The 22,256-nt window shown below is 66.4% G+C and overlaps 2 protein-coding genes across 2 annotated transcripts; one reads left to right on the top strand and one right to left on the bottom strand.

Annotated features, from left to right (window-relative positions):
* The first annotated feature begins 541 nt into the window (after window positions 1-541).
* LOC143173800 (CKLF-like MARVEL transmembrane domain-containing protein 5) lies at window positions 542-3,104 on the top strand. The gene is made up of 5 exons (XM_076363945.1): window positions 542-622; window positions 1,164-1,316; window positions 2,674-2,769; window positions 2,856-2,940; window positions 3,045-3,104. Exons 1-5 carry the CDS (start codon window positions 542-544, stop codon window positions 3,065-3,067), a joined length of 438 nt encoding a protein of 145 aa, XP_076220060.1. The 3' UTR covers window positions 3,068-3,104.
* A 272-nt stretch (window positions 3,105-3,376) lies between these two features.
* On the bottom strand, window positions 3,377-18,697 carry LOC143173799 (myosin-6-like). The gene is given in 38 exon segments (XM_076363944.1): window positions 3,377-3,754; window positions 3,981-4,076; window positions 5,122-5,397; window positions 5,500-5,625; window positions 5,894-6,097; window positions 6,233-6,541; window positions 6,622-6,746; window positions 6,828-6,993; window positions 7,071-7,254; window positions 7,703-7,899; window positions 8,363-8,481; window positions 8,567-8,693; window positions 8,783-9,172; window positions 9,491-9,581; window positions 9,664-9,809; window positions 9,911-10,087; window positions 10,324-10,566; window positions 10,677-10,805; window positions 10,919-11,045; window positions 11,136-11,272; window positions 11,494-11,617; window positions 11,715-11,832; window positions 11,912-11,999; window positions 12,134-12,207; window positions 12,319-12,628; window positions 12,774-12,944; window positions 13,769-14,037; window positions 14,146-14,284; window positions 14,901-15,004; window positions 15,145-15,243; window positions 15,877-15,940; window positions 16,028-16,120; window positions 16,223-16,331; window positions 16,452-16,479; window positions 16,768-16,924; window positions 17,584-17,681; window positions 17,684-17,726; window positions 18,503-18,697. Coding segments are annotated over 38 exon segments (6,030 nt in total).
* Window positions 18,698-22,256: the final 3,559 nt, after the last annotated feature.

Here is a 22,256-nt window from a genome sequence, read left to right as displayed (position 1 = left end):
GTGACTCAGTTCTCCAGGCCAGGCAGAAGGTGGCTCAGTCCTCCAGGGAGGTCCTCCAGCACAGGCAGACGGTGGCTCAGTCCTCCAGGGAGGTCCTCCAGCACAGGCAGACGGTGGCTCAGTCCTCCAGGGAGGTCCTCCAGCACAGGCAGAAGGTGGCTCAGTCCTCCAGCACAGGCAGAAGGTGGCTCAGTCCTCCGGTGGAGACGAGGTGAAGTTGAAGGTCCTCCCGGGTGGGACTGTGGCCCTCCAGGGGCAGGTGGAGGGTGTGTGGGGGGGTGTCCCTGTCACCCCCCCAGTGCCTCCCAGTCACTCCCCGTGTCCCGCTGTCACCCCCCCCGCCCCCCCCCCCCCGGCCTCCCAGGGCCCCCCCAGCCCCGCCCGCTCCCTCCCAGTCCCTGCACAAGGTCCCTTTGTCCCCTGTCCCGGTGGCGCCTGTCACGGGAGCCAGGGGGGGACACCCACGTGTCCCCCATCATCTGTCTGTCGTGTTTGTCGTCCCCCCCCCCCGGTGTCCCAGCCCCACAGGTCCCCCCCCGCTATGGGGCAGCAGGAGCCGGCCGGGGCCTTCGACCTGGGGGTCCTGCGCACTCCCAAAGGGCTGCTGCTGGGGGCCCAGCTGGTAGGGGAGGGAAATGGGGGGCGCTGGGGGGGTGTTGTGGGGCGCTGGGGGGGCCATGGGGGCGCCGGGGGCACTGTGGGGGGTGTTGGGGGGTGTTGGGGGGCGTTGGGGGGCACTATGGGGGTGTTGTGGGGCGCTGGGGGACACTATGGGGGTGTTGTGGGGCACTGGGGGGGCCGTGGGGGTGCTGGGGGGCACTATGGGGGTGCTGGGGGGCACTGGGGGGGCCATGGGGGTGCTGGGGGGTGCTATGGGGGTGCTATGGGGCTCGGGGGGGCTCAGGGGGGGCAATAAAGGGGTGCTCAGGGGCTCTGGGGGCTGCTATGGGGCACTGCAGGGGGCTATGGGGGTGCTGGGGGGACACTGTGGGGGTGCTATGGGGGGGCTCTGGGGCTCTGGGGGCTGCTATGGGGCACTGTAGGGGGCTATGGAGGTGCTGGGGGCTCTGTGCGGTGCTGGGGGGGGGTCTCTACGGGGGTGCCGTAGGCCCCCATGGGGCGCTGTGGGTCTGCTGTGCCCCCCAAGTCCCCGCGCCCCCCAGGCGCTGTGTGGGGCGGTTGTGGGGCTGCTGGCCCCCCCCGCGCCCCCCACGCTGGCCCCGGCGCTGCTGCAGACCCTGGGGGGGGCGGCCGCCCTGGGGGGGCGGCTGCTGCGGGACCCCCCCCGCCTGCCCCACGGCTACGGGCCCTGCCTGGTACGTGGCCCCACGGCGGCCCCCTCCGCGTCCGCCTTGGCATCTTCTGGTGTCCCACCGTGGTGTCCCCTCCTCGGCGGTGTCCCCTGGGTGTCCGCCTCAGCATCTCCCGGTGTCCCGTCCCCCCCCCCCCCCCCCACGGTGTCACCCTACAGCGTCCCCTCGGTGTCCATCGTGGTGTCCCCCGCGGCGCGTCCCCTTTCGCGTCCACCTTGGTATCTCCTGGTGTTCCTCCGTGGTGTCGTCCCCTTGGCGTCCGCCACGGTGTCCCCTCTCACGTCCCCCCTTGGGATCCGCCTTGGCAACTCCTGGTGTCCCCCCGCGGTGTCCCCCCGCGGTGTCACCCCACAATGTCCCCTCTCGTGGCCCCTTTGGCGTCTCCTGGTCTCCCCTTGGTGTCCGCCTCGGCATCTCCTGGTGTCCCCCAGTGGTGTCAGCCCCGTGGCGTGTCCCCTCGGCGTCCGCCTTGGCATCTCCTGGTTGCCCCCACGGTGTCCTCGCAGCGTCCCCTCTCGTGTCCCCCGGCCGTGTCCCCCGTGTCCCCTTGGCGTCAACTTGGCATCTCCTGGTGTCCCCTCTCATGTCCCCCCGTGGTGTCCCCCCATTGCGTCCTTCTCGTGTCCCCGTGGTGTCCCCCATCATGTCCTTCTCATGTCCCCCATCGTGTTCTTCCCTTGTCCCCATGGTGTCCCCCATCGTGTCCTTCTCGTGTCCTTCTCGTGTCCCCATGGTGTCCCCCATCGTGTTCTTCTCGTGTCCCCCATCATGTCCTTCTCATGTCCCCATGGTGTCCCCCATCGTGTCTTTCCCGTGTCCCCCATCGTGTCCTTCTCGTGTCCCCCACGGTGTCCTCCTCACGTCCCCGTGGTGTCCCCCATCGTGTCCTCCTCGCGTCCCTATGGTGTCCCCCATCGTGTCCTTCCCGTGTCCCCCATCGTGTCCTTCTCGTGTCCCCCATCATGTCCTTCCTGTGTCCCCGTGGTGTCCCCCATCGTGTCCTTCCCATGTCCCCGTGGTGTCCCCCATCGTGTCCTTCCCATGTCCCCATGGTGTCCCCCATCGTGTCCTTCTCGTGTCCCCCATCGTGTCCTTCCCATGTCCCCATGGTGTCCCCCATGGTGTCCTTCTCGTGTCCCCCATGGTGTCCTCCTCACGCCCCCGTGCTGTCCCCCACCATGTCCTTCTCGTGTCCCCCATGGTGTCCCCCATGGTGTCCCCCATCGTGTCCTCCTCACGTCCCCATCGTGTCCTTCTCGTGTCCCCCACCATGTCCTTCCCGCGTCCCCGTGGTGTCCCCCATCGTGTCCTCCTCGCGTCCCCGTGGTGTCCCCCCAAGTCTCCGTGTCTCCCCCCCCAGGACCTCCTCCGGGCCGTCAGCGGGACCATCATCTTCCTCGTCGTGGCTCTGGTGGCCCTGGCCGCCTCCCGGGACGCCTTGGCCGCCACCACCTTTGTGAGTGCCCCCCCCCCCCCAAGCCCCGCCTCCCCGTGCCCCGCCCTCCGGCCGACCAGGCCCCCGCCGCCTTTTCTCCTCCCCAGACCTTCGGCCTCATCCTCTCCTTCCTCTTCGCCTTCGACGCCTTCGTCACCTACCGCGCCGAGGTGGCCCCGGCGGTGGGACAGGGTGAGTGACCCGGGTCCCTTGGGGGGGGGGGGCGGGCGGGGCCCCCGGACCCCTGGGTCCCCTCGGCCACCATCTTCTCCAACCCCCTTCTCCTTCTCTTCCAGACCCCGACATGGACTCAACCTAATTGGAGACACCCCCCGCCCTGCCCCCCCTGCCCCCCCTCAAACTGGTGTCCCATAATTCCCCGGTCCCCCGCCCCATAACCACCCCATAGCCCCGCCCCATAACCACCCCAGCCCCCCCCCAATTTTGGGCGCCATTTAAACCTCTTCCGTGACTGATGCTTCTCTGTGGTCGTGTTTTGGTGTTGGGTTTTTTTTTGGGGGGGTGGGGTGGGCGAGGAGACATTGTGTCCCTCCCCCCCCCCCCCCCCCCACTCCCGGACGCCCGGGTTCTTCCGGTCGTCGTTAATTAATTAACTACTTCTACGTCGTCAGGCCCCCGTCTTGGGCGGGGGGTGGGCGGTGGTGGGGTCACTCGTGGTGGTGGGGTCACTTGTGGCGGTGGGGTCACTTGTGGCGGTGGGGTCACTCGTGGCGGTGGGGTCACTCCTCACGGTGGCGGTGGGGTCACTCCTCATCGTGCAGCTTCTGGGGTGGGGTGGGAGAGAGAAGACGGGGGGTGAGGGGGAGGTTGGTGGGGCGGGGCGGGGCTCGGGGGGGGGGGTCGGTCCCACCTTGGCTCCGATGTCGCGGCTCTTGGCCCGCAGCTTGTTGACCTGGGACTCGGCGATGTCGGCGCGCTCCTCCGCCTCGTCCAGCTCGTGCTGCGCCTTGCGGAACTTGGCCAGGTTGGTGTTGGCCTGTTCCTCCTGGGGGGGGGGCGGGGGGGCGGGTGGGGGGGGGGTCAGTGGGGCTGCCCCCCGCCCGGCTGTCCTGCCCTCCGCCCGTCCATCCGCCCTTCTTCTTCTTCCATCCGTCCCGCCTTCCCTCTCTCCGTCCCACCACCCTTCCGTCCGTCCCACCACCCTTCCGTCCGTCCCACCCTCCGTCCACCCGTCCCTCCCGTCCCTCCCCCCGCCCCCTCTGGGCACCCACCGCCTCCTCCGCCTGCCGCTTGTAGGCCTTGACTTTCATCTGCAGCTTGTCCACCAGGTCCTGCAGCCGCAGCAGGTTCTTCTTGTCCTCCTCCGTCTGCGGGGAGGAGAGAGACGGGGCTGGAGACCGGCCCCAGGCCACGACCAGCTCTCCTGGGCCCTCGCTGTGCCTCAGTTTCCCTGCCTGGAGACCTCCTGGGCGGAGGCTGAGCTGTGGTCTAGCTTCTCTGTGACCCTGTGGCCACAGGGTCAGTCGCGTTCTAGGTCACTCTACGGCAATGGGTGAGGTCTAGGTCTCTTTTGTCCTGTATCTCTGTGGGTGTGGAGGCAACGGGTGATGTTCTGGGTCGCCCATGTTCCTATGGCCACCAGGTCAGTGTTCTGGGTCAACCGTGTCCCTACAGCCACCAGGTCAATGTTTTGGGTCATCCATGTCCCCCTGGGCCACCGGGTCAACGTTCTGGCTCACCTGTGTACCTAACAACCACCAGGTCAACCTTCCGTGTCCCCGTGGCCACCAGGTCAACCATGTTCTATGCCCATGGATAGAGGGGCAGCGGGCGATGTTCTGGGTCATTGGTGTCCCTGCGGCCACCAGGTCAACGTTTTCTGGGTCATTGGTGTCCCTGCGGCCACCAGGTCAACGTTTTCTGGGTCGTTGGTGTCCCTGCGGCCACCAGGTCAACCTTCTGGGTCATTGGTGTCCCTGCGGCCACCAGGTCAACGTTTTCTGGGTCATTGGTGTCCCTGTGGCCACCAGGTCAACCTTCTGGGTCATTGGTGTCCCTGCGGCCACCAGGTCAACGTTTTCTGGGTCATTGGTGTCCCTGCGGCCACCAGGTCAACGTTTTCTGGGTCATTGGTGTCCCTGCGGCCACCAGGTCAACGTTTTCTGGGTCATTGGTGTCCCTGTGGCCACCAGGTCAACGTTCTGGGTCATTGGTGTCCCTGTGGCCACCAGGTCAACCTTCTGGGTCATCTGCGTACCTACGACTACCAGGTCAACCCTGTTCTAGCTCCATGGATAGAGGAGCAGCGGGTGATGTTCCGGGTCATCCCTGTCCCCGTGGCCAGCAGCTCTGCTGTGTTTTAGGTCGCGCCACGGGTCTGGACGAAGAAGGGCCGGGCTGCGGTGGCCCCACCTGGTAGCTGAGCTCCTTGACGCGCCGCTCGGACTTGCGGAGGCCCTTGACGCTCTCGGCGTTGCGCTTCTGCTCGGCCTCCAGCTCGTTCTCCAGCTCCCTCACGCGGGCCTCCAGCTTCTGCAGCTGCTTCTTGCCCCCCTTGAGGGCCAACTGCTCGGCCTCGTCCAGCCGCAGCTGCAGGTCCTTGATGGTCTGCTCCATGTTCTTCTTCATCCGCTCCAGGTGGGCGCTGGTGTCCTGCTCCTTCTTCAGCTCCTCCGCCATCATGGCCGCCTGCCCGAGGAGAGAAGCCGTCAGAGAAGGAGGTCCCAGGCACGTTCTCCCCGACCCGATGGCGGAAGGCGTCCTAGATGCCGGTCCCGCCACGGCGCTCACGTCGGTGACGGCCTTCTTGGCCTTCTCCTCGGCGTTCCTGCACTCCTGGATGGCCTCTTCCACCTCCGTCTGCAGCTGGGAGACGTCGGCCTCCATCTTCTTCTTCTGGTTGATGAGGCTGGTGTTCTGGAAGAGAGGACCACGGAGGTAGCAGGGGAGCCACGTTGAGGGGGGGGGGTTTGGTGGGCGGGTTGTCACCGGGCGGGGGGACACACACACGTTTGGCCCCGGTTTGGCAGCTCTCAGAGGGGGATTTGGCCCAGCAGGTATCTCAGGGGCTTGGCAGTGAGGAGACGGGACTGGGGGGGTCTTTGAAGGACCCCGTGGCCATCCCGTTCTCCAGCGGGACGTTCTAGGTGATACAAGGGAGGAGTCTTCAGCAGGGCGTCCTCACCTGCGAGTGGAGGAGCTGGACCCTCTCGCTGGCCTCGATCAGCTCCTGCTCGGCCAACTTGCGGGCCCTCTCGGTCTGCTCCACCACCGCCCGTAGCTCCTCCAGCTCCGACTGCAGGAGGTTGTTCCTCCGCTCCACGATGGCGATGTTCTCCTTCAGGTCCTCGTTGGCCCTGACCACGTCATCCAGCTGCAGTTGGGTGTCCTGCAAGGCAGCGTGGTGGGAAGACGGTGAGCGGGGAGGGCGGGGAAGGGGGGTGGAGGTCCACCCAGGGGCCGCCGTGGGGCGGTGGGGACGGCCACCCCTCAACCCCTCACGGGACAGGCGTCCGATGGGTACCTTGAGGTAGCCCTGCAGCGTCTTGACTTGCTTCTGGGCCTCGGCGGCGATGCGGTTGGCGTGGCTGAGCTGGATCTCCATCTCGTTGAGGTCGCCCTCCATCTTCTTCTTCAGCCTCAGGGCCTCGTTGCGGCTCCGGGTCTCGGCGTCCAGCGAGGTCTGCAGCGAGTCCACCACCCGCAGGTGGTTGCGCTTGGCCTGCTCCATCTCCTCGTCCTTCTCGGCCAGCTTGCGCTCGTAGTCCGCCTTGACCTGGTTGAACTCCAGCTGGGCCCTCAAGATCTTCCCCTCCTCGTGCTCCAGAGAGGCCTGGGGGGGGACGGAGGGGACGTTGAGGACCGCGGGGGAGACCGCAGGGGGGGGGGGCGTGGGGACGTGGCTTGGCTCACCTCAGCCTCCTCCAGGGCGGCTTGAAGCTCCAGCTTCTCGGCGTCCAGCTGCTTCCGGACCTTCTCCAGCTCGTGGATGGTCTTGTGGCTGGCGCCCAGCTGCTCCGTGAGGTCCGAGATCTCCTCTGCACGGGTGAGATCCCATCAGACGGCGGGGCAGGCGGTGGAGAGCACCGCCGGTGGGCAGAGGGGCGCCGTGGTCTCACCTTGGAGGTTCTTGTTCTCCCTCTTGAAGGTCTCCAGGTGCTCGAGCGACTCCTCGTAGGCGTTCTTCAGCTTGAAGAGCTCGGTGCTGAGGGCCCTGGCCTCCTTCTGCGACGCCTCCAGCTCCGTCTGCGACTCCTCGAACTTCTGCTTCCACTCCGCCATGATCTGGGGCCAAGCGAGTGGTCACCCTGTCTCCACGTGTCCCCGTCTCCTGCCGTCCCACCACCCCCACCTGCTCCCACCTTGTCGAAGTTCCTCTGCTTCTTGTCCAGGGCGGCGGCGGCCGCGTTCGACCGTTCCACGTCCGCCATCAGGTCCTCGATCTCGTTCTGCAGCCGGTGCTTGGTCTTCTCCAGGGAGGAGCACTTGGCGTTGACCGCCTCCACCGCCTCCTCGGCCTCCTGCAGCCGCTGGGCCAGCTTCTTCCTGCCCCGGGGGACAACCGAGACACCCGGCTGTGGTGACCCATGGACCAAGCGGGCCAACCCAAACCTTCTTCCACCCAGAGGTAGGCCAAGGCTCTGCTCTGTATCTCCTCTACCATCTCCGGGTCCCTCTACCTGCTCCGGATCTTTCTACGGCAGCGGGGTGTCCTGTCTCCCCTGCCCCATAGGAGCTGCCCCCCCCCCACCCCCCGCGGGATTGCCCGCGTGGTGGAGGGGTCTTCTCCAGCCTCCTCAGAGGTCCACCCTCACGGTCCAAGAGGTTGTCCGGTCCCAAACCCCATCTCGGTTGCCCTCGGGCAGGACCTGGACCTTCTCCTCCAACTGCCCTCAAGGACGGCCCGAAAGCTTGGAGGGGAGCTCACGGCCTTCCCACCTTGGGGACGCTTTTGTCCCCCACCGTTGTCTCCCTCCACGGGGAGACGACTCACTTGGCCTCCTCCAGCTCCTCGGTGCGCTGGATGGCGTCCGTCTCGTACTTGGTCCTCCACTGCGCCACCTCGGAGTTGGCCTTGGAGAGCGACCGCTGGAGCTCGGCCTTGGCCTCCGTCTCCTCCTCGTACTGCTCCCGCAGCAGGTCGCAGTCGTGCCGGGCCGACTGGAGGGCGTGGGCCAGCGCGTTCTTGGCCTGGGGGCGAGGAGAAGGTGGGACCGTTGGCTCCACGTCACCCGGAGCCATCTCGGGGTGCTCCCGCTCAGTAAGCGGTGGTGTTTCTCATCCCAACCTTCTTTAGACCGTCCCAACCTCAACGCCTCTAGACCCACCCAACCATCTTTAGGCCGGCCCGGTCTGACTTCACCTGGTCCAACGCCACCCAACCAACCGCCTGGAGACCAACCCAACCGCCTCCCAGCCGACCTGCTCAGCCCAACCCGGCCGCCGTTAGACCAGCGCAACCCAACGGAACCGCCCTTGGGATGGAACCGCCCTTGGGATGGAACCGCCCTTAGATGGAACCGCCCAACCCAACCAGCCTGAACTTGACTCCTTTTTGGTGCTACCACCCTGAGGGCGAAGGAGACCTCGTCTTGTGGCCCTCCTGGAGACCCCCAGACCGCAGTGGTCTTCTCGGCCGCCCCGTGAACCTCACCTTCATTTCCTCCTCCAGCTGCCGCTTCAGGTCCTCCATCTGCTGGGTGTACGACTGCTTGCCCCTGGTGAGCTGAGAGACGAGGGCCTCCTTCTCCTCCAGCTGGCGGGACAGCTCTCCTGCAGAGGTAGGGAGGGTCTTCAGGGGTGGGGCGGGGGGCGAAGGTGGGGGGCGGGGGGGGGTGCCGTGGGTCAGGGCTCCCACCGTTCTCGGTCTGGAGCTTGGCCCGCTGGGTGCTGGTGTCGTTGAGGGCTCGTTGGGTCTCCTCCAGCTTAGCCCGGTGCTCGGCTGCCTGGTCCTCCAGGGTGCGGGAGACCTTCTCCGTGCCCACCTTGGAGGGGCAAAGGACGGAGGGGAGGGCTGAAGCGGGAGGCTGGTGGCCACGGTGGAGATGAGATGTCCGCCTTGGCCTCCTCCTACCTTGGCCTTGATCAGCTGCTCCATGTTGGAGGCGACGTCGTCCAGCTCCAGCTTGAGCTCGCTCTTCTCCTTCTCCAGCTTCTGCTTGACGCGCTGCAGGTTGTCGATCTGCTCGCTGAGCTCGGCCACGCTGTCGGCGTGCTTCTTGCGCAGGGCGGCGGCCGTGGCCTCGTGCTGCAGCGTGGCCTCCTCCAGGTCCCGCCGCATCTTCTGGAACTCCGCCTCCCGCTTCTTGTTGAGCTCGACCTGCACCGAGGTGGCGCCGCCCGCCTCCTCCAGCCGCTCGCTGATCTCCTCCAGCTCCCGCGACAGGTCCGAGCGCAGCTTCTCCACCTTGGCCCTGCCCGTCCGCTCCGCCTCCAGCTCCTCCTCCAGCTCCTCGATCCGCGCCTGCGGTCCGGGGACAGGGACGCCATCATCGGGCTTGACTCCGCCCAACTCATCCGCTCCGCTCAGCCCAACCAGCTGGAGACCCTTCAGCCCAACCAGCTGGAGACCCTTCAGCCCAACTCATTGGAGACTCTTCCAGTCAACTCAAGTCAACCAAACCAACCGCAGACTCTTCCACTCAACTCGGCTCAACCCAACTCATTGGAGACTCTTCAACTCAACTCAAGTCAACCCAACCGGCTGGAGGCTCTTCAGCCCAACCCAACCGGCTGGAGGCTCTTCAGCCCAACCCAACTAGGCGGAGACTAGATCCCTCACCTGCAGCTCTTTCAGCTTCTTCTGGAGCTGCAGGGCCAGCGCCTGCTCGTCCTCGATCTTGCTGTTCTGCTGGTGGATCTCAAACTCTTTCCTGCAGGGGAAGGCGGAGAGCGCTGAGGTCTCTGCCTGCGCCCCCTGACCGGGTCGGACCGGGGAGGAAGGTCCAGCCTCACTTCTTGAGCTTCTCCTCCAGCTGCTGCTTGTCGTTCTCCAGATCCATGATGTTCTCCTGGTTCAGCTTCAAGTCGCCTTCCAGCTTCCTCTTGGCCCGTTCCAGGTCCATCCGGATCTTCTTCTCCTGCTCCAGGGAACCTTCGAGCTGCGTGGAAACAGAGAAACGGGGAGAAACCTCAGGTTTTCATCACCTCTGCCCCAGGAAGCGCCTCGGCAGTGCCGGTGGTGGGACCGGCCCACACTCACGTCGTCCGCCTGCTGTTCCAGCTTGGCTTTGGCCTTCGTCAAGGTGTTGACCTTGTCTTCCTCCGCCTGCAGGTCATCCAGCGCTTGCTGGTGAGCTTCTTGCAGGGCCTTCTTCTCCTTCGTCAGCTTGGCGATGGTCTCGTCCAGCCCGGCCATCTCCTCTGTGAGGTTCTTGACCTGCGGGAGGAGAAACATCGGGCCTCCAGCTTGGTGCCAGCGGTAGGGCAGAGCTGGGGGAGGTTGCTGTTGGCCTTGGCCAGTGAGGCCACTTCGGTGCGGGAGAACCCAAAGGGCCTTGAGTCTTCTTGATGTAGACCAACCCAACCAGCCTGGGATCTCCTCGACCCAACCCAGCCGGGCCGAGTTGACTCGAGTCTCCTCAGCTTGGGGTCAAGGCCTCTCCTCGCCCTCACCTTGTTCTCGGTGGCGTGTTTCTCCTTCTCCACCTTGGCCAGAGTCAGCTCCAGGTCATCGATGTCCTTCTTCAGCTCCGAGCACTCGTCCTCCAGCTTCCTCTTCTTGGCCGTCAGCTCGGCGTTCATCTCCTCCTCGTCCTCCAGCCGCTCCGTCAGCTCCTTCGCCTTGGCCTCCAGCTGGATCTTGTTCTTGATCAGCTGGTCGCAGCGCTCCTCGGCGTCGTTGAGGTTGTCCTGCTCCTGCGTTGGGGCGGCGGGTGAAGTGGGGTGCCCCGGGGGGGGGGTGGGGGGGTGGGTGGTTTGAGCCGTGTCACCCCCTTGACGTGGTTTTGGGGGGCGATCTCACTCACGGCCTGCACTTGGAGCTGAAGGTCGTTCTTCTCCTGCAGCAGCGAGACCATCTTCTCCTCCAGCTCCTTCCGCCGGGCCTCCGACTTCTCCAGGGCCTCCTTCAGCCGCCCAAACTCCTCCTTCATGGTCTGCGCCAGAGCCCAGGAGACCGACAGCAACGTCCAATCCCCTCCATCCATCCACCCCACCCAACCCACGTCACCGCTTGTCCCGACCCACCCGCTCCGCCACCTCCTCCCACCTGCATCTCCTTCTCCGTCTCGGCGCTCTTCAGCAAGGGCTTGATCTTGAAGTAGAGCTTCATCCAGGGCCAGTTCTTCACCCCCATGAAGGCCCGGATGTTCCACTGGATCACCAAGAGCGCGTCCCTACGATGGGGACACAGGTGCTACCACCCCGTGGACCTGGTGACCCACTGGAGGTCCCTCCCCGAGGAGAAAGACCCGTCCCCCTCTCACCGGCGCTCCAGGATCTTCTTGAACTCGATGCGCATGAGCTGACCCCGGGCCTGAGCCTGGATGCGGGTGATGATGCGGGAGAGGCGCTCGTCCCGCATCTCCTCCAGCAGCCCCAGCAGCCCGGCCTTGAAGAAGACCTGGCGGAGGAAGGAGGCGGGTGAGGAGGAGACGGGCGGGCAGGCGGGTGAGGAGACGGGAAGGGTTGGTGGACGGTTGGACGGGCTGATGGTTCGGTGGGTGGATGGAAGGGCCGGCGGAGCTGTGGATGGGCGGGTGGACACGTGGACGGTGGGGCCGCGCGGCCCACGTGACCTCGTGGGTGGTGGGACTGCGGGGAACAGAGACCGCGCGCCCTCACCTTGGTGTGCCCGAACTTGTACTGGTTGTGGTCGACGTCAATGGACCCCAGGAGCTTCTCGGCGCCCTTGCGGCTGTCGATGAACTGGCCCTCGGGGATGGCGGCGGGGTTCAGGATGCGGTACCTGGGGGGCCAGAGAGGATGGGGACACCCCCCCCCCCCCAGGATCAGCCCCGGTGGGGTTGTCCACCCCCTCCCCGCATCTTCTCCTCCGTGCCTACCGCTGGCGGAAGTCCCCGTAGAGGATGCGGTTGGGGAAGCCCTTGCGGCAGATGCGGATGCCCTCCAGCACCCCGTTGCAGCGGAGCTGGTGCATCACCAGGGGGTTGTCCATCACGCCTGGTGGTGGGTTAGAGGGGTGGGGTCAGCCACGAGCCACACCCAACGTCCTCGTTCCCCGTCCCCGCCCTTTTCTCACCCGGCGCCTTCCGCTCGTTGGGGATGATGCAGCGGACGAAATGGGGGTGGGTGGTCTTGAGGTTGGTCATCAGCTTGTTGAGGTTCTCCTGGCGAGGAGGGAGGAGAGAAGAGGCTGACCAATGGGCCAGCAGGGGAGGAGCCGGGGGGCGGCGGGGCGATCATCCGGGCGGGGGTTGCCCTCCCTCTGCCCCAGGGCGGGTCCCCTACGTAGGTCCCTCACCCGGTGCAGAGCTGAGACGGTCTGGAAGGAGGAACCTTTCTTCTTGGCTCCTTTCCCCTTCCCTCCATCGCCGCCTGGGGTGGGGAAAAGAGGGGTGGGGAGCGGCAGGAAAGGAGGCGACCCTTGTGGGCAACTGCCTTCTCCATCCACCCCTCCCTCCGTCGCCCAACCCTCCGCCCACGCACCGGCATCTGCCCCGGCGTAGTTGGAGAAGAGGTTGGCCAAGAGCTTGAGGGCCGATTTCTGGTAGAGCCCCACCACCGTCTCGTTGAGGGGGTCCTTGTTCTTCTCCAGCCACCCAATGATGTTGTAGTCCACCGTGCCGGCGTAGTGGATGAGCGAGAAGTGGGCCTCCGGCTTCCCCTTGACGTTGCGCGGCTTCCCAAAGTTGGCCGACTTGCCCAGGTGATTATCGAAGAGCTTGGCCTTGAAGGTCATGTCCGTGGCCTTGGGGAACATGCACTCCTCCTCCAGGATGGACATGATCCCCATGGGCTGGGGAGGAGAAGACCTCGTTGGCCATGGAGGACGCCAAGCGCAACCCGACCGGCCGCCTTCGGGGTCCCCGGCGATCTCCAGGCGGAAGGATCCTTCTCCGGGAGCCCCCTCAGCCCCCAGGAGGCCCTGGGGGAGGTGGTACCTTCTCGATGAGGTCGATGCAGGCCTGGAGGTCCATGCCGAAGTCGATGAACTCCCACTCGATCCCCTCCTTCTTGTACTCCTCCTGCTCCAGCACGAACATGTGGTGGTTGAAGAACTGCTGCAGCTTCTCGTTGGTGAAGTTGATGCAGAGCTGCTCGAAGCTGTTGAACTGGGGAAGGAGAGAGGGGACGGCCGGCGGGGTCAACGTGACGCCCGATGGGATCAACGGGGTCAACCCGGCACCCAACGGGGTCAACGTGACGCCCGATGGGATCAATGGGGTCAACCCGACACCCAACGGGGTCAACCCGACACCCAACGGGGTCAACTCGGCACCCAGTGGGATCAACGGGGTCAACCCGGCACCCAACGGGGTCAACGTGACGCCCGATGGGATCAATGGGGTCAACCCGGCACCCAATGGGGTCAACGGGGTCAACCCGGCACCCAATGGGGTCAACATAACGCCCAATGGGATCAATGGAGTCAACCTGACACCCAATGGGGTCAGCCCGGCACCCAATGGGGTCAACGTAACACCCGATGGGATCAACGGGGTCAACCCAGCACCTAACAGGGTCCACCCGACACCCAACGGGGTCAATGTAACGCCCGATGGGATCAACGGGGTCAACTCGGCACCCAACGAGGTCAACATAGTATCCAATGGGATGAACAGGATCAACTGAACGTCCCAGAGGGTCAACACAACACCCGGTGGGATCAACGGGGTCAGCTTGACACCCAACAGGGTCAACAGAACGCCCAATGAGATGATTAGGGGCAACGTGAGACCCAACGGGGTCAACGTAACGCCCAATGGCATCAACGAGGTCAACTCGACACCCAACGGGGTCAACGCAACGCCCAAAGAGGCCAAGTTTCCAGCGAAGGTCAACGTGAAGCTTAAGGAGATCGACTCAACCCCCAGCTGGATCAACCCAACCCCCAAGAGGACCAACGCAACCACCCCGCGGCCCCCTCGGGCCTCACGTCGAAGATCTCGAAGCCGGCGATGTCCAGCACGCCGATGAAGTACTGCCGCGGCTGCTTGGTCTCCAGCGAGTTGTTGATCCTGGTCACCATCCAGTTGAACATCTTCTCGTAGACGGCCTTGGCCAAGGCCCCGATGGAGTAGTACACCTGCTGGACGTTCTGCCCCTTGGTGACGTACTCGTTGCCCACCTTCACCCGGGGGTGGCACAACCCCTTGAGAAGATCGGCCGAGTTCAGCCCCATCAGGTAGGCCGACTTGTCGGCATCTGCGGAGCGTGGAGGAGACACCTGGTCAGGTTCCACCTCGCCCCGGGCTTGGAGGGAGCCCGGTGACCCCAAAACCTGTCGTGTGTCCCGTCCCCCCCTCGACCCGCCTTCGGTGCCGTCCGGCTCCGCCTGCTCCTCCCGTTGCTTCTGCTTGAACTTCATGTTGCCGAAGTGCATGATGGCGCCCGTCAGCTTGTAGACGCCGGCCTTCTCCTCGGCGGTGAAGCCCAGGACGTCGAAAGCGCTCTGTGGGGCGGGCGGAGGTCGGAGAGGGCCCCGCCACCCCCACCGCCCAGCTGAGGGCGTGTCCCTTCCGCTGGCCACCGTCTCGCCCTTCCTCATCTTCGGCCCGTCCGTCCGCCCAAGGACTCGTATCCGTCCGAAGCCTCGTCCGTCCATCCGAGGCCTCGTCCGTCCATCCATGGACTCGTCTGTCCACGGACTCATCGCGCCCCACCCCGTCCGGGCATCCTTCTGAGGACTCTCATCCGTGGCCTCATCTACCCCTGGTTCCATCCATCCACCTGAGGACTTGTCCCGTCCACGGACTCGCCCGTCCGTCCCTACCTCCGCGCACGAACTCCTCCTCCTCCTCCTCCTCCTCCTCCTCCTCCTCCTCCTCCTCCTCCTCCTCCTCCTCCTCCTCCTCCTCCTCCTCGCGTCCTACCTCCTGTCCCTCACCCCGCCTCGTCCTGCTCCGCCCGCCCGCCTTCTCCCTATCCCTCCGCCCTTCCCATCATCCCCCTCTCGGCCCCGCCTTCGTCCTCTCCTCCGTCCGTCCTCTACCCGCCGCCAGCCGTCCGCCCGGCACTTCACCTTCTCCTCAGCCATGGGATGTCCACCTGCCCGCCCCACCGCTTACGTCGGTTGCCAACAGCTCTTCCGAGTCGTCGATGGAGGCCACGGTCACCTCTCCTTGGGAGACGTAGCTGTAGTCGTAGGGGTTGTTGGTGATGAGAAGCATCTCTGCTCCGCGGTGGCCCAGGACGGAGACGAAAACTGAGCGTTTCCAGCGGCCGGCCGGCCCCAAAATTGCCCTCAATCGCCCCAAGAACGAGCGGACGAGGAAGGAGAAGACCCAAGGCCGAGTGCGGTGCCCGACTCACCCAGCAGCTCCGGCTTCTTGTTGGAGAGGATCTGGTAGAAGATGTGGTAGTTCCTCTCGGCCTTCAGCTGGAAGATGACGCGGGACTTCTCCAGGAGGTCTGGGAGGGGGGAGAGAAGGTGGGTGGAGGTTGGGATGAGGGGGTGGACGGAGACGCGAGGGGACGGAGACACGAGGGGATGGAGATGGAGGATCAGATGGACGGATGGTGGGACGAGGGGATGGATGGTGGGACGAGGAGGTGGGTGGTGGGACGAGGGGATGGAGATGGAGGATCAGATGGACGGATGGTGGGACGAGGGGATGGATGGTGGGACGAGGGGATGGATGGTGGGACGAGGGGATGGATGGTGGGACGAGGGGATGGAGATGGAGGATCAGATGGATGGATGGTGGGACGAGGGGATGGATGGTGGGACAAGGGGATGGATGGTGGGACGAGGGGATGGATGGTGGGACAAGGGGATGGATGGTGGGATGAGGGGATGGAGATGGAGGATCAGATGGATGGATGGTGGGACGAGGGGATGGATGGAGACACCAAGACATGGAGATGGAGGATCAGATGGATGGATGGTGGGACGAGGAGGTGGGTGGCTGGTTGGATGGGCGAGGAGATGGAGGGACCGAGGGAGGGAGGGTCAGATGGCCGGTGGGACGAGGGGAGGGAGGGGCGGGCGGGCAGCCGGACGGACAGCCGGACGTCCTCTCATGGAGCCCTCGGCCCACTCACAGGTCTCGATGTCGGCCGACGCCAACTTCCCGGTGGCCCCGAAGTGGATCCGGATGAACTTCCCCTGGGAGAGGGGCGGCGTGAGGGGGAGGTGGCCACCTTCCCCTGGCAGGTCCCGCCCCCCTAGGCCCCGCCCCCCCCCCCAACTCACGAATCGGGAGGAGTTGTCGTTGCGGACGGTCTTGGCGTTGCCGAAGGCCTCCAAGGCGGGGTTGGCCTGGATGATTTGGTCCTCCAGGGTGCCCTGGGGGGGGGGGTGGGACGAGTGGGCGGGGGGCTGGGTGTGGACACGGCTGGAGGACGCTCAGCGCCAGGGGTGGGGTGGGGGCGTGGCCTGAGGACCCACCTTGCTGCTATTGGCCGCCTCCTTCTTGCGGTCGCCGATGGCGGCGATGCTGGCGAAGTATTGGATGACCCTCTTGGTGTTGACCGTCTTCCCCGCCCCGGATTCTCCGCTGGGCGCGGGGTGGGGTCGGGGTGGGGGGGGCAACGGTGAGATGTTGGAGAACATCGGGGCGGCTTCTCCATCCCGCCCCAGCGCTATGGGGCAGGGCCGTGGGGGGGCGGGGACTTACGTGATGAGGATGGATTGGTTCTCTCGGTCTGCCGGGAGGAGAAGAGGGGTCAGGCGGGACGAAGTTGGGGGAGATGTTTGGGGTCTCGGGGTTGGGGTTCTCCATCCTCCCGGGTGAGGACCGGGCCGGGTGGGACGACGTTAGGGGAGATGTTTGGGGTTCTCCGTCCTCCCGGGTGAGGACCGGGCCAGGTGGGACGACGTTAGGGGAGATGTTTGGGGTTCTCCGTCCTCCCGGGTGAGGACCGGCTCTAGGTCGGGACCCATTTTTGGGGGGCGAAACCTTCTAGTTTGGGGTCCCCGCGCGAGGTCCCTACCCGTCAGCATGTTCTGGTAGGCGTTGTCGGAGATGGAGAAGATGTGGGGCGGAGCTTCGCTCCGCTTCTTGCCCCGGTAGGCGGCCACCACCTCGGCGTTGTAGACGGGCAACCACTTGTAGGGGTTGACCGTCACGCAGAAGAGCCCCGAGTAGGTCTGGAGAAGGGGCGGGGGGGTCAGAGCCACGAGGTTCCCCCCCACCAGGGGCGGGAAGGGGACGGCCCGGGTTCTAGGTAGCCCAAAGGGTCTGGAGGTGGAACGTCTTGGGTGCGGGGACGGGGCGTCTTGGGTGTGGGTGGCCTCAAGGGGGGCGGGGATGGGACATCTTGGGTCTGGGTGGCCTCGGGGTGTCTGGGGATGGGACGTCTTGGGTCTGGGTGGCCCACGGGGTTCTGGAGAAGGGACACCAGGTCTAGGTGCCCCGAAGTCCACGGGGAAGCCACACCAGGTTCTAGGTGCCCCAAAGCCCCACGGGGAAGCCACACCCAGGTTCTAGGTGCCCCAAAGCCCACGGGGAAGCCACACCAGGTTCTAGGTGCCCCAAAGCCCACGGGGAAGCCACACCAGGTTCTAGGTGCCCCAAAGTCCACGGGGAAGCCACACCAGGTTCTAGGTGCCCCAAAGCCCACGGGGAAGCCACACCAGGTTCTAGGTGCCCCGTAAGACTCTCTGGAAGGACCAACCAGTTCTCGGTCCCCCAAGAGCTTTAGGGAAGGGTCACCAGCTTCCATCCCTTCCCCCTCCCCGCCCCCGCAGGCTCTGGGGAAGGCCCCGCCTGGTTCCGGTGTGCCCCAGGGGCTTGTGGGAAGGCTCACGTAGATCATCCAGGCGGCGTAGCGCTCCTTGAGGTTGTAGAGGACGGCGGGCTCGTGGAGGAAGGTCAGCATGGCCATGTCCTCGATCTTGTCGAACTTGGGGGGTTCTGCTGGTGGACCTCGGCCTCCTTCACCGTCACGGTCTGGGGGGGGGGGGGGGAGGACACGGTGGGGGGGTGTCTTGGGGGGCGCCCTGTGGGTTGGGGAGGACCCCATGGGTTGGGGGGGTTCCTTCATGGGTTGGGGGATGTCCCCGTGGGTTGGGGGATGTCCCCATGGGTTGGGGGGACCTGTGGGTTGGGGGGGTTCCTTCATGGGTTGGGGGGGTCCCCGTGGGTTGGGGCTGGTCCTCATGGGTTGGGGGGGACCCCGTGGGTTGGGGGGTCCCCATGGGTTGGGGGAGGTCCCCATGGGTTGGGGGGGTCCCCATAGGTTGGGGGGGTCCCCGTGGATTGGGGATGTCCCCATGGGTTGGGGGGGACCCATGGGTTGGGGGGTTCCTTCATGGGTTGGGGGGGTTCCTTCATGGGTTGGGAGGGTCCCCGTGGGTTGGGGATGTCCCCATGGGTTGGGGGGGATCCATGGGTTGGGGGATGTCCCTGTGGGTTGGGGGGGACCCATGAGTTGGGGGGGACCCATGGGTTGGGATGGGTCCTCATTGGTTGGGGGGGGTCTTCCATGGGTTGGGGGGGGACCCCATGGGGTTGGGGGGTGCCCCGTGGGTTTGGGGGGTTCCCCAGTGCGTTGGAGAGCGCCCCCCCATCGGTTGGGAGGTCCCCCCATGGGCTGGGGCCCCCCCCCCATGGGCCCGGTTGCCCCATCACCCCCTCGCACCCCCAAACCTTCAACCCCCCCCCGCCCCTTAACCCCCCCCCTCCCCCCCCCCTTGACCCCCGCCCCCCCCCCCCTCGCCCCCCACCTCTCCGAGCTCGGTCTGGACGGTGACGTCCCCCCCCTGGCGCCCCAGCACCCGCCCCCGGACGAACTCCTGCCGGGGGTGGGGGACGAAGCACTCGCTGCGGGGGTCGAAGGGCCGGGTCTGCGCCGCCAGCCGCTCCCGCTCCCCCTGCCGCAGGTACGGGGCCGCCGCCCCCAGCGCCGCCGCCTCCCCCATCCTGACCCACGGCAGGGCCCCCCCGTCACCTACGGGGCCCTATAGCCGGGGGCGGAGCCCCCCCCCCCTCCCCCCCAGCCGCGTGCGGAGCCCCGTAGCTGCGGACGACCCCACGCAGGGACCCCCAGAGCGGTGCAGGGACCCCACGTGTGGACCCCTATAGCTGCGCACAGACCCCCCCATAGCCATGCAGGGACCCCTATAGCGATGTAGGGACCCCTATGGTGATTCAGGGACCCCCATAGCCATGTGTGGACCCCCATAGCGATGTAGGGACCCCTATAGCGGTGCAGGGACCCCTATAGCCACGTAAGGACCCCCATAGCCCTGCACGGACCCCTATAGCGATGTAGGGACCCCTATAGTGATTCAGGGACCCCCATAGCCACGCGGGGACCCCTATAGTGACATAGGAACCCCCATAGCGGTGCAGGGACCCCTATAGCGATGTAGGGACCCCCATAGTGGTGCAGGGACCCCCATAGTGGTGCAGGGACCCCTATAGCCACGCAGGGACCCCTATAGCCGTGCACAGACCCCCATAGCGGTGCAGGGACCCCTATAGCGATGCAGGGACCCCTATAGTGATTCAGGGTCCCCCATAGCCACGCAGGGACCCCCATAGCCACGCAGGGACCCCCATAGCCACGCAGGGACCCCCATAGCGATGTAGGGACCCCTATAGCCACATAAGGACCCCTATAGCCACGCAGGGACCCCTATAGCCACGCACAGACCCCCATAGCGATGTAGGGACCCCCACAGTGATTCAGGGACCCCCGTAGCCGTGCACGGACCCTATAGCGATGCGTGCACCCCTCCGCCCCCAGCCCCGAAGCGCCCAGCCCCACGGCTGCCCCACGGCGCCGCCCTCACCTGGAGTCTATGGGTCTGGCAGGTAAGACGGAGGGAGCTGGGGAGGCGCGGGGAGGGTGAGGGGCTGCGCCCCATAGATCCCTGCGCCCTATAGCCCCCATAGCCCCCCTGGGTGCCCCATAGCCCCCCTGTTCGCCCCATAGCCCCCCTGGGTGCCCCATAGCCCCCCTGTTCGCCCCATAGACCCCCTGGGTGCCCCATAGCCCCCCTGTGCCCCCATAGCCCCCCTGTTCGCCCCATAGACCCCCTGGGTGCCCCATAGCCCCCCTGTGCCCCCATAGACCCCCTGTTCGCCCCATAGACCCCCTGGGTGCCCCATAGCCCCCATGTGCCCCCATAGCCCCCCTGTTCGCCCCATAGACCCCCTGGGTGCCCCATAGCCCCCCGTGCACCCCGTTAGAGCCCATAGCCCCCCTGTGCACCCCATAGCCCCCCCATCCCCCCCTCTGCCCCCCATATCCCCCCGGGCCCCCCGTATCCACCCCACATCCCCCCCCCCCGCCCCCCCCCGTGCCCCCCACATCCACCCTCTCTCTCTGCTCCACGCTGGTGCCTACGGCGGCCCTGCAGCCCCACGGCCTTTATAGGGCGCCGTGGGGCAGGGGGGGAGGAGCATTCCTGGGGAGGGGGCGGCTGATAAGGGAGGGGGAGGAGGGCAGCCCCCCCCCCCCCCCCGATTTCTCCAGCCCCACGGCGTCTCTCCGGGGTCCCAGGCATCCGGGCCCCCCCACGTCACGCCCCGCAGCGTGAGCTATGGGGCAGAGCTATAGGGCAGAGCAAGGGCTGCCCGGACCCCTCGGGGGGGCGGGGGGGGTGGGGGGTGGGGGGGGGGATGTAGGGTGGTCTATGGGGCACGGGGGGGGCGGGTCTATGGGGCCCGGACGCCTGGGTCCCTGGCCAATGTCCTGTCACCCGCGGGGTGGTGACAGCTCGTCCCTGCCAGGTCTATATCGGGACATGGGGGGCGGGGGGTTCGTTATCTCCTGTCCCCCCCCCCCCCATTAACGAGGCGCCGTGGGGCCGGCCGTGGGGCTGGGGGGGAAGGGGCGGGGGGGTGGGGGGGTGGGGGGGAGCTGGCAGCCGTCCCCGAACACGGCGTCCACTTTGTCATCGGGGAGGTGACAAGTGTCCCCGCGAGGTGACACATTCCCGCGGGCGGGGGGGAGAGGGCGCCCCGGGTCCCCACCCCGCCTCCTGCCCCACAGATCCCCCCCCCCCCCTTCTGACCCACAGAACCCCCCCCCTCTGACCCACAGAGCTCCCCTCTGGCCCACAGAACCCCGTAGAGCCCCATAGAGACCCCGTGGGACCCCACAGGGACCCTCCGGAGCCCCTCCCCCCCCGGTGGCCCGAGTCCTGCGGGGGAGGGGAGCCGCCCGGGTCCCCCGGGGTCGGTCATGCGGCGCCGGGAGCGGGGGAGGGATGGGGTGACAGATGGACGGGGGGGGGGGAGACGACATGACACACGGACACGGCTTGGGGGGGGGGGGGGGAGAGAGGAGGGGGCTGGCGGAGGGACAGAGGGACGGTGGGGGGACGTGGAGGAGGCGAAGGACATGGAGAGGTGGTGGGACGTGGAGGAGGTGGAGGCCGTGGGGAGATGGTGGGACGTGGAGGACGTAGAGAGACGATGGGAGATGGAGGAGGTGGAGAGATGGTGGGACGTGGAGGAGGTGGATGAGGCGAAGGACATGGAGAGGTGGTGGGACGTGGAGGAGGTGGGGAGACGGGAGATGGTGGGACGTGGAGGAGGCGAAGGGACATGGAGAGATGGTGGGACATGGAGGAGGTGGAGGGATGGTGGGACATGGAGGAGGTGAAGGACACAGAGAGATGGTGGGACGTGGAGGAGGTGAAGGACGTGGAGAGATGGTGGGACGTGGAGGGACATGGAGGAGGCGAAGGACATGGAGAGGTGGTGGGATACGGAGGAGGTGGAGAGACGGGAGATGGTGGGACGTGGAGGAGGCGAAGGGACATGGAGAGATGGTGGGACATGGAGGAGGCGGAGGGATGGCGGGACGTGGAGGGACGTGGAGGAGGTGAAGGACGTGGAGAGATGGTGGGACATGGAGGAGGTGAAGGACGTGGAGAGATGGTGGGACATGGAGGAGGTGGAGGCCGTGGGGAGATGGTGGGATGGTGGGATATGAAGGGACGTGGAAGAGGCGAAGGGACGTGGAGAGATGGTGGGACATGGAGGCCGTGGAGAGATGGTGGGACATGGAGGAGGTGGGGAGATGGTGGGACATGGAGGAGGTGGAGGCCGTGGAGAGATGGTGGGACATGGAGGAGGTGGGGAGATGGTGGGACATGGAGGAGGGGGAGGCCGTGGGGAGATGGTGGGATGGTGGGACACGAAGGGACGTGGAGAGGTGGAGGGACGCGGAGGAGGCGGGGAGATGGTGGGACGTGGAGGGACGCGGAGGAGGTGGGGAGATGGTGGGACGTGGAGGGACGCGGAGGAGGCGGAGGCCGTGGGGAGATGGTGGGATGGCGGGAGGTGGAGGGCCGGGGGGCCGGCGGGACACTGAGGACGGGACGGGGGGGGGTGGACATCAGCGCCTGCAGCAGGAGGAGCCGCAACCTCAGGAGCCGGTAGGTCCCGGAGGGGGTCACCCAGGCTCTGCCCCACACGTGGGGGTCCCAACTGCTGCCCCCCCCCCCCCTCCCCACCTCCTAG

This window comes from Aptenodytes patagonicus, unplaced genomic scaffold, assembly GCF_965638725.1.
Source record: "Aptenodytes patagonicus unplaced genomic scaffold, bAptPat1.pri.cur scaffold_304, whole genome shotgun sequence".
NCBI classification, from domain to species: Eukaryota; Metazoa; Chordata; class Aves; order Sphenisciformes; family Spheniscidae; genus Aptenodytes; species Aptenodytes patagonicus.
The sequence above is the reverse complement of the archived record's forward strand: the minus strand, read 5'-3'. Positions and strand labels throughout refer to the sequence as shown.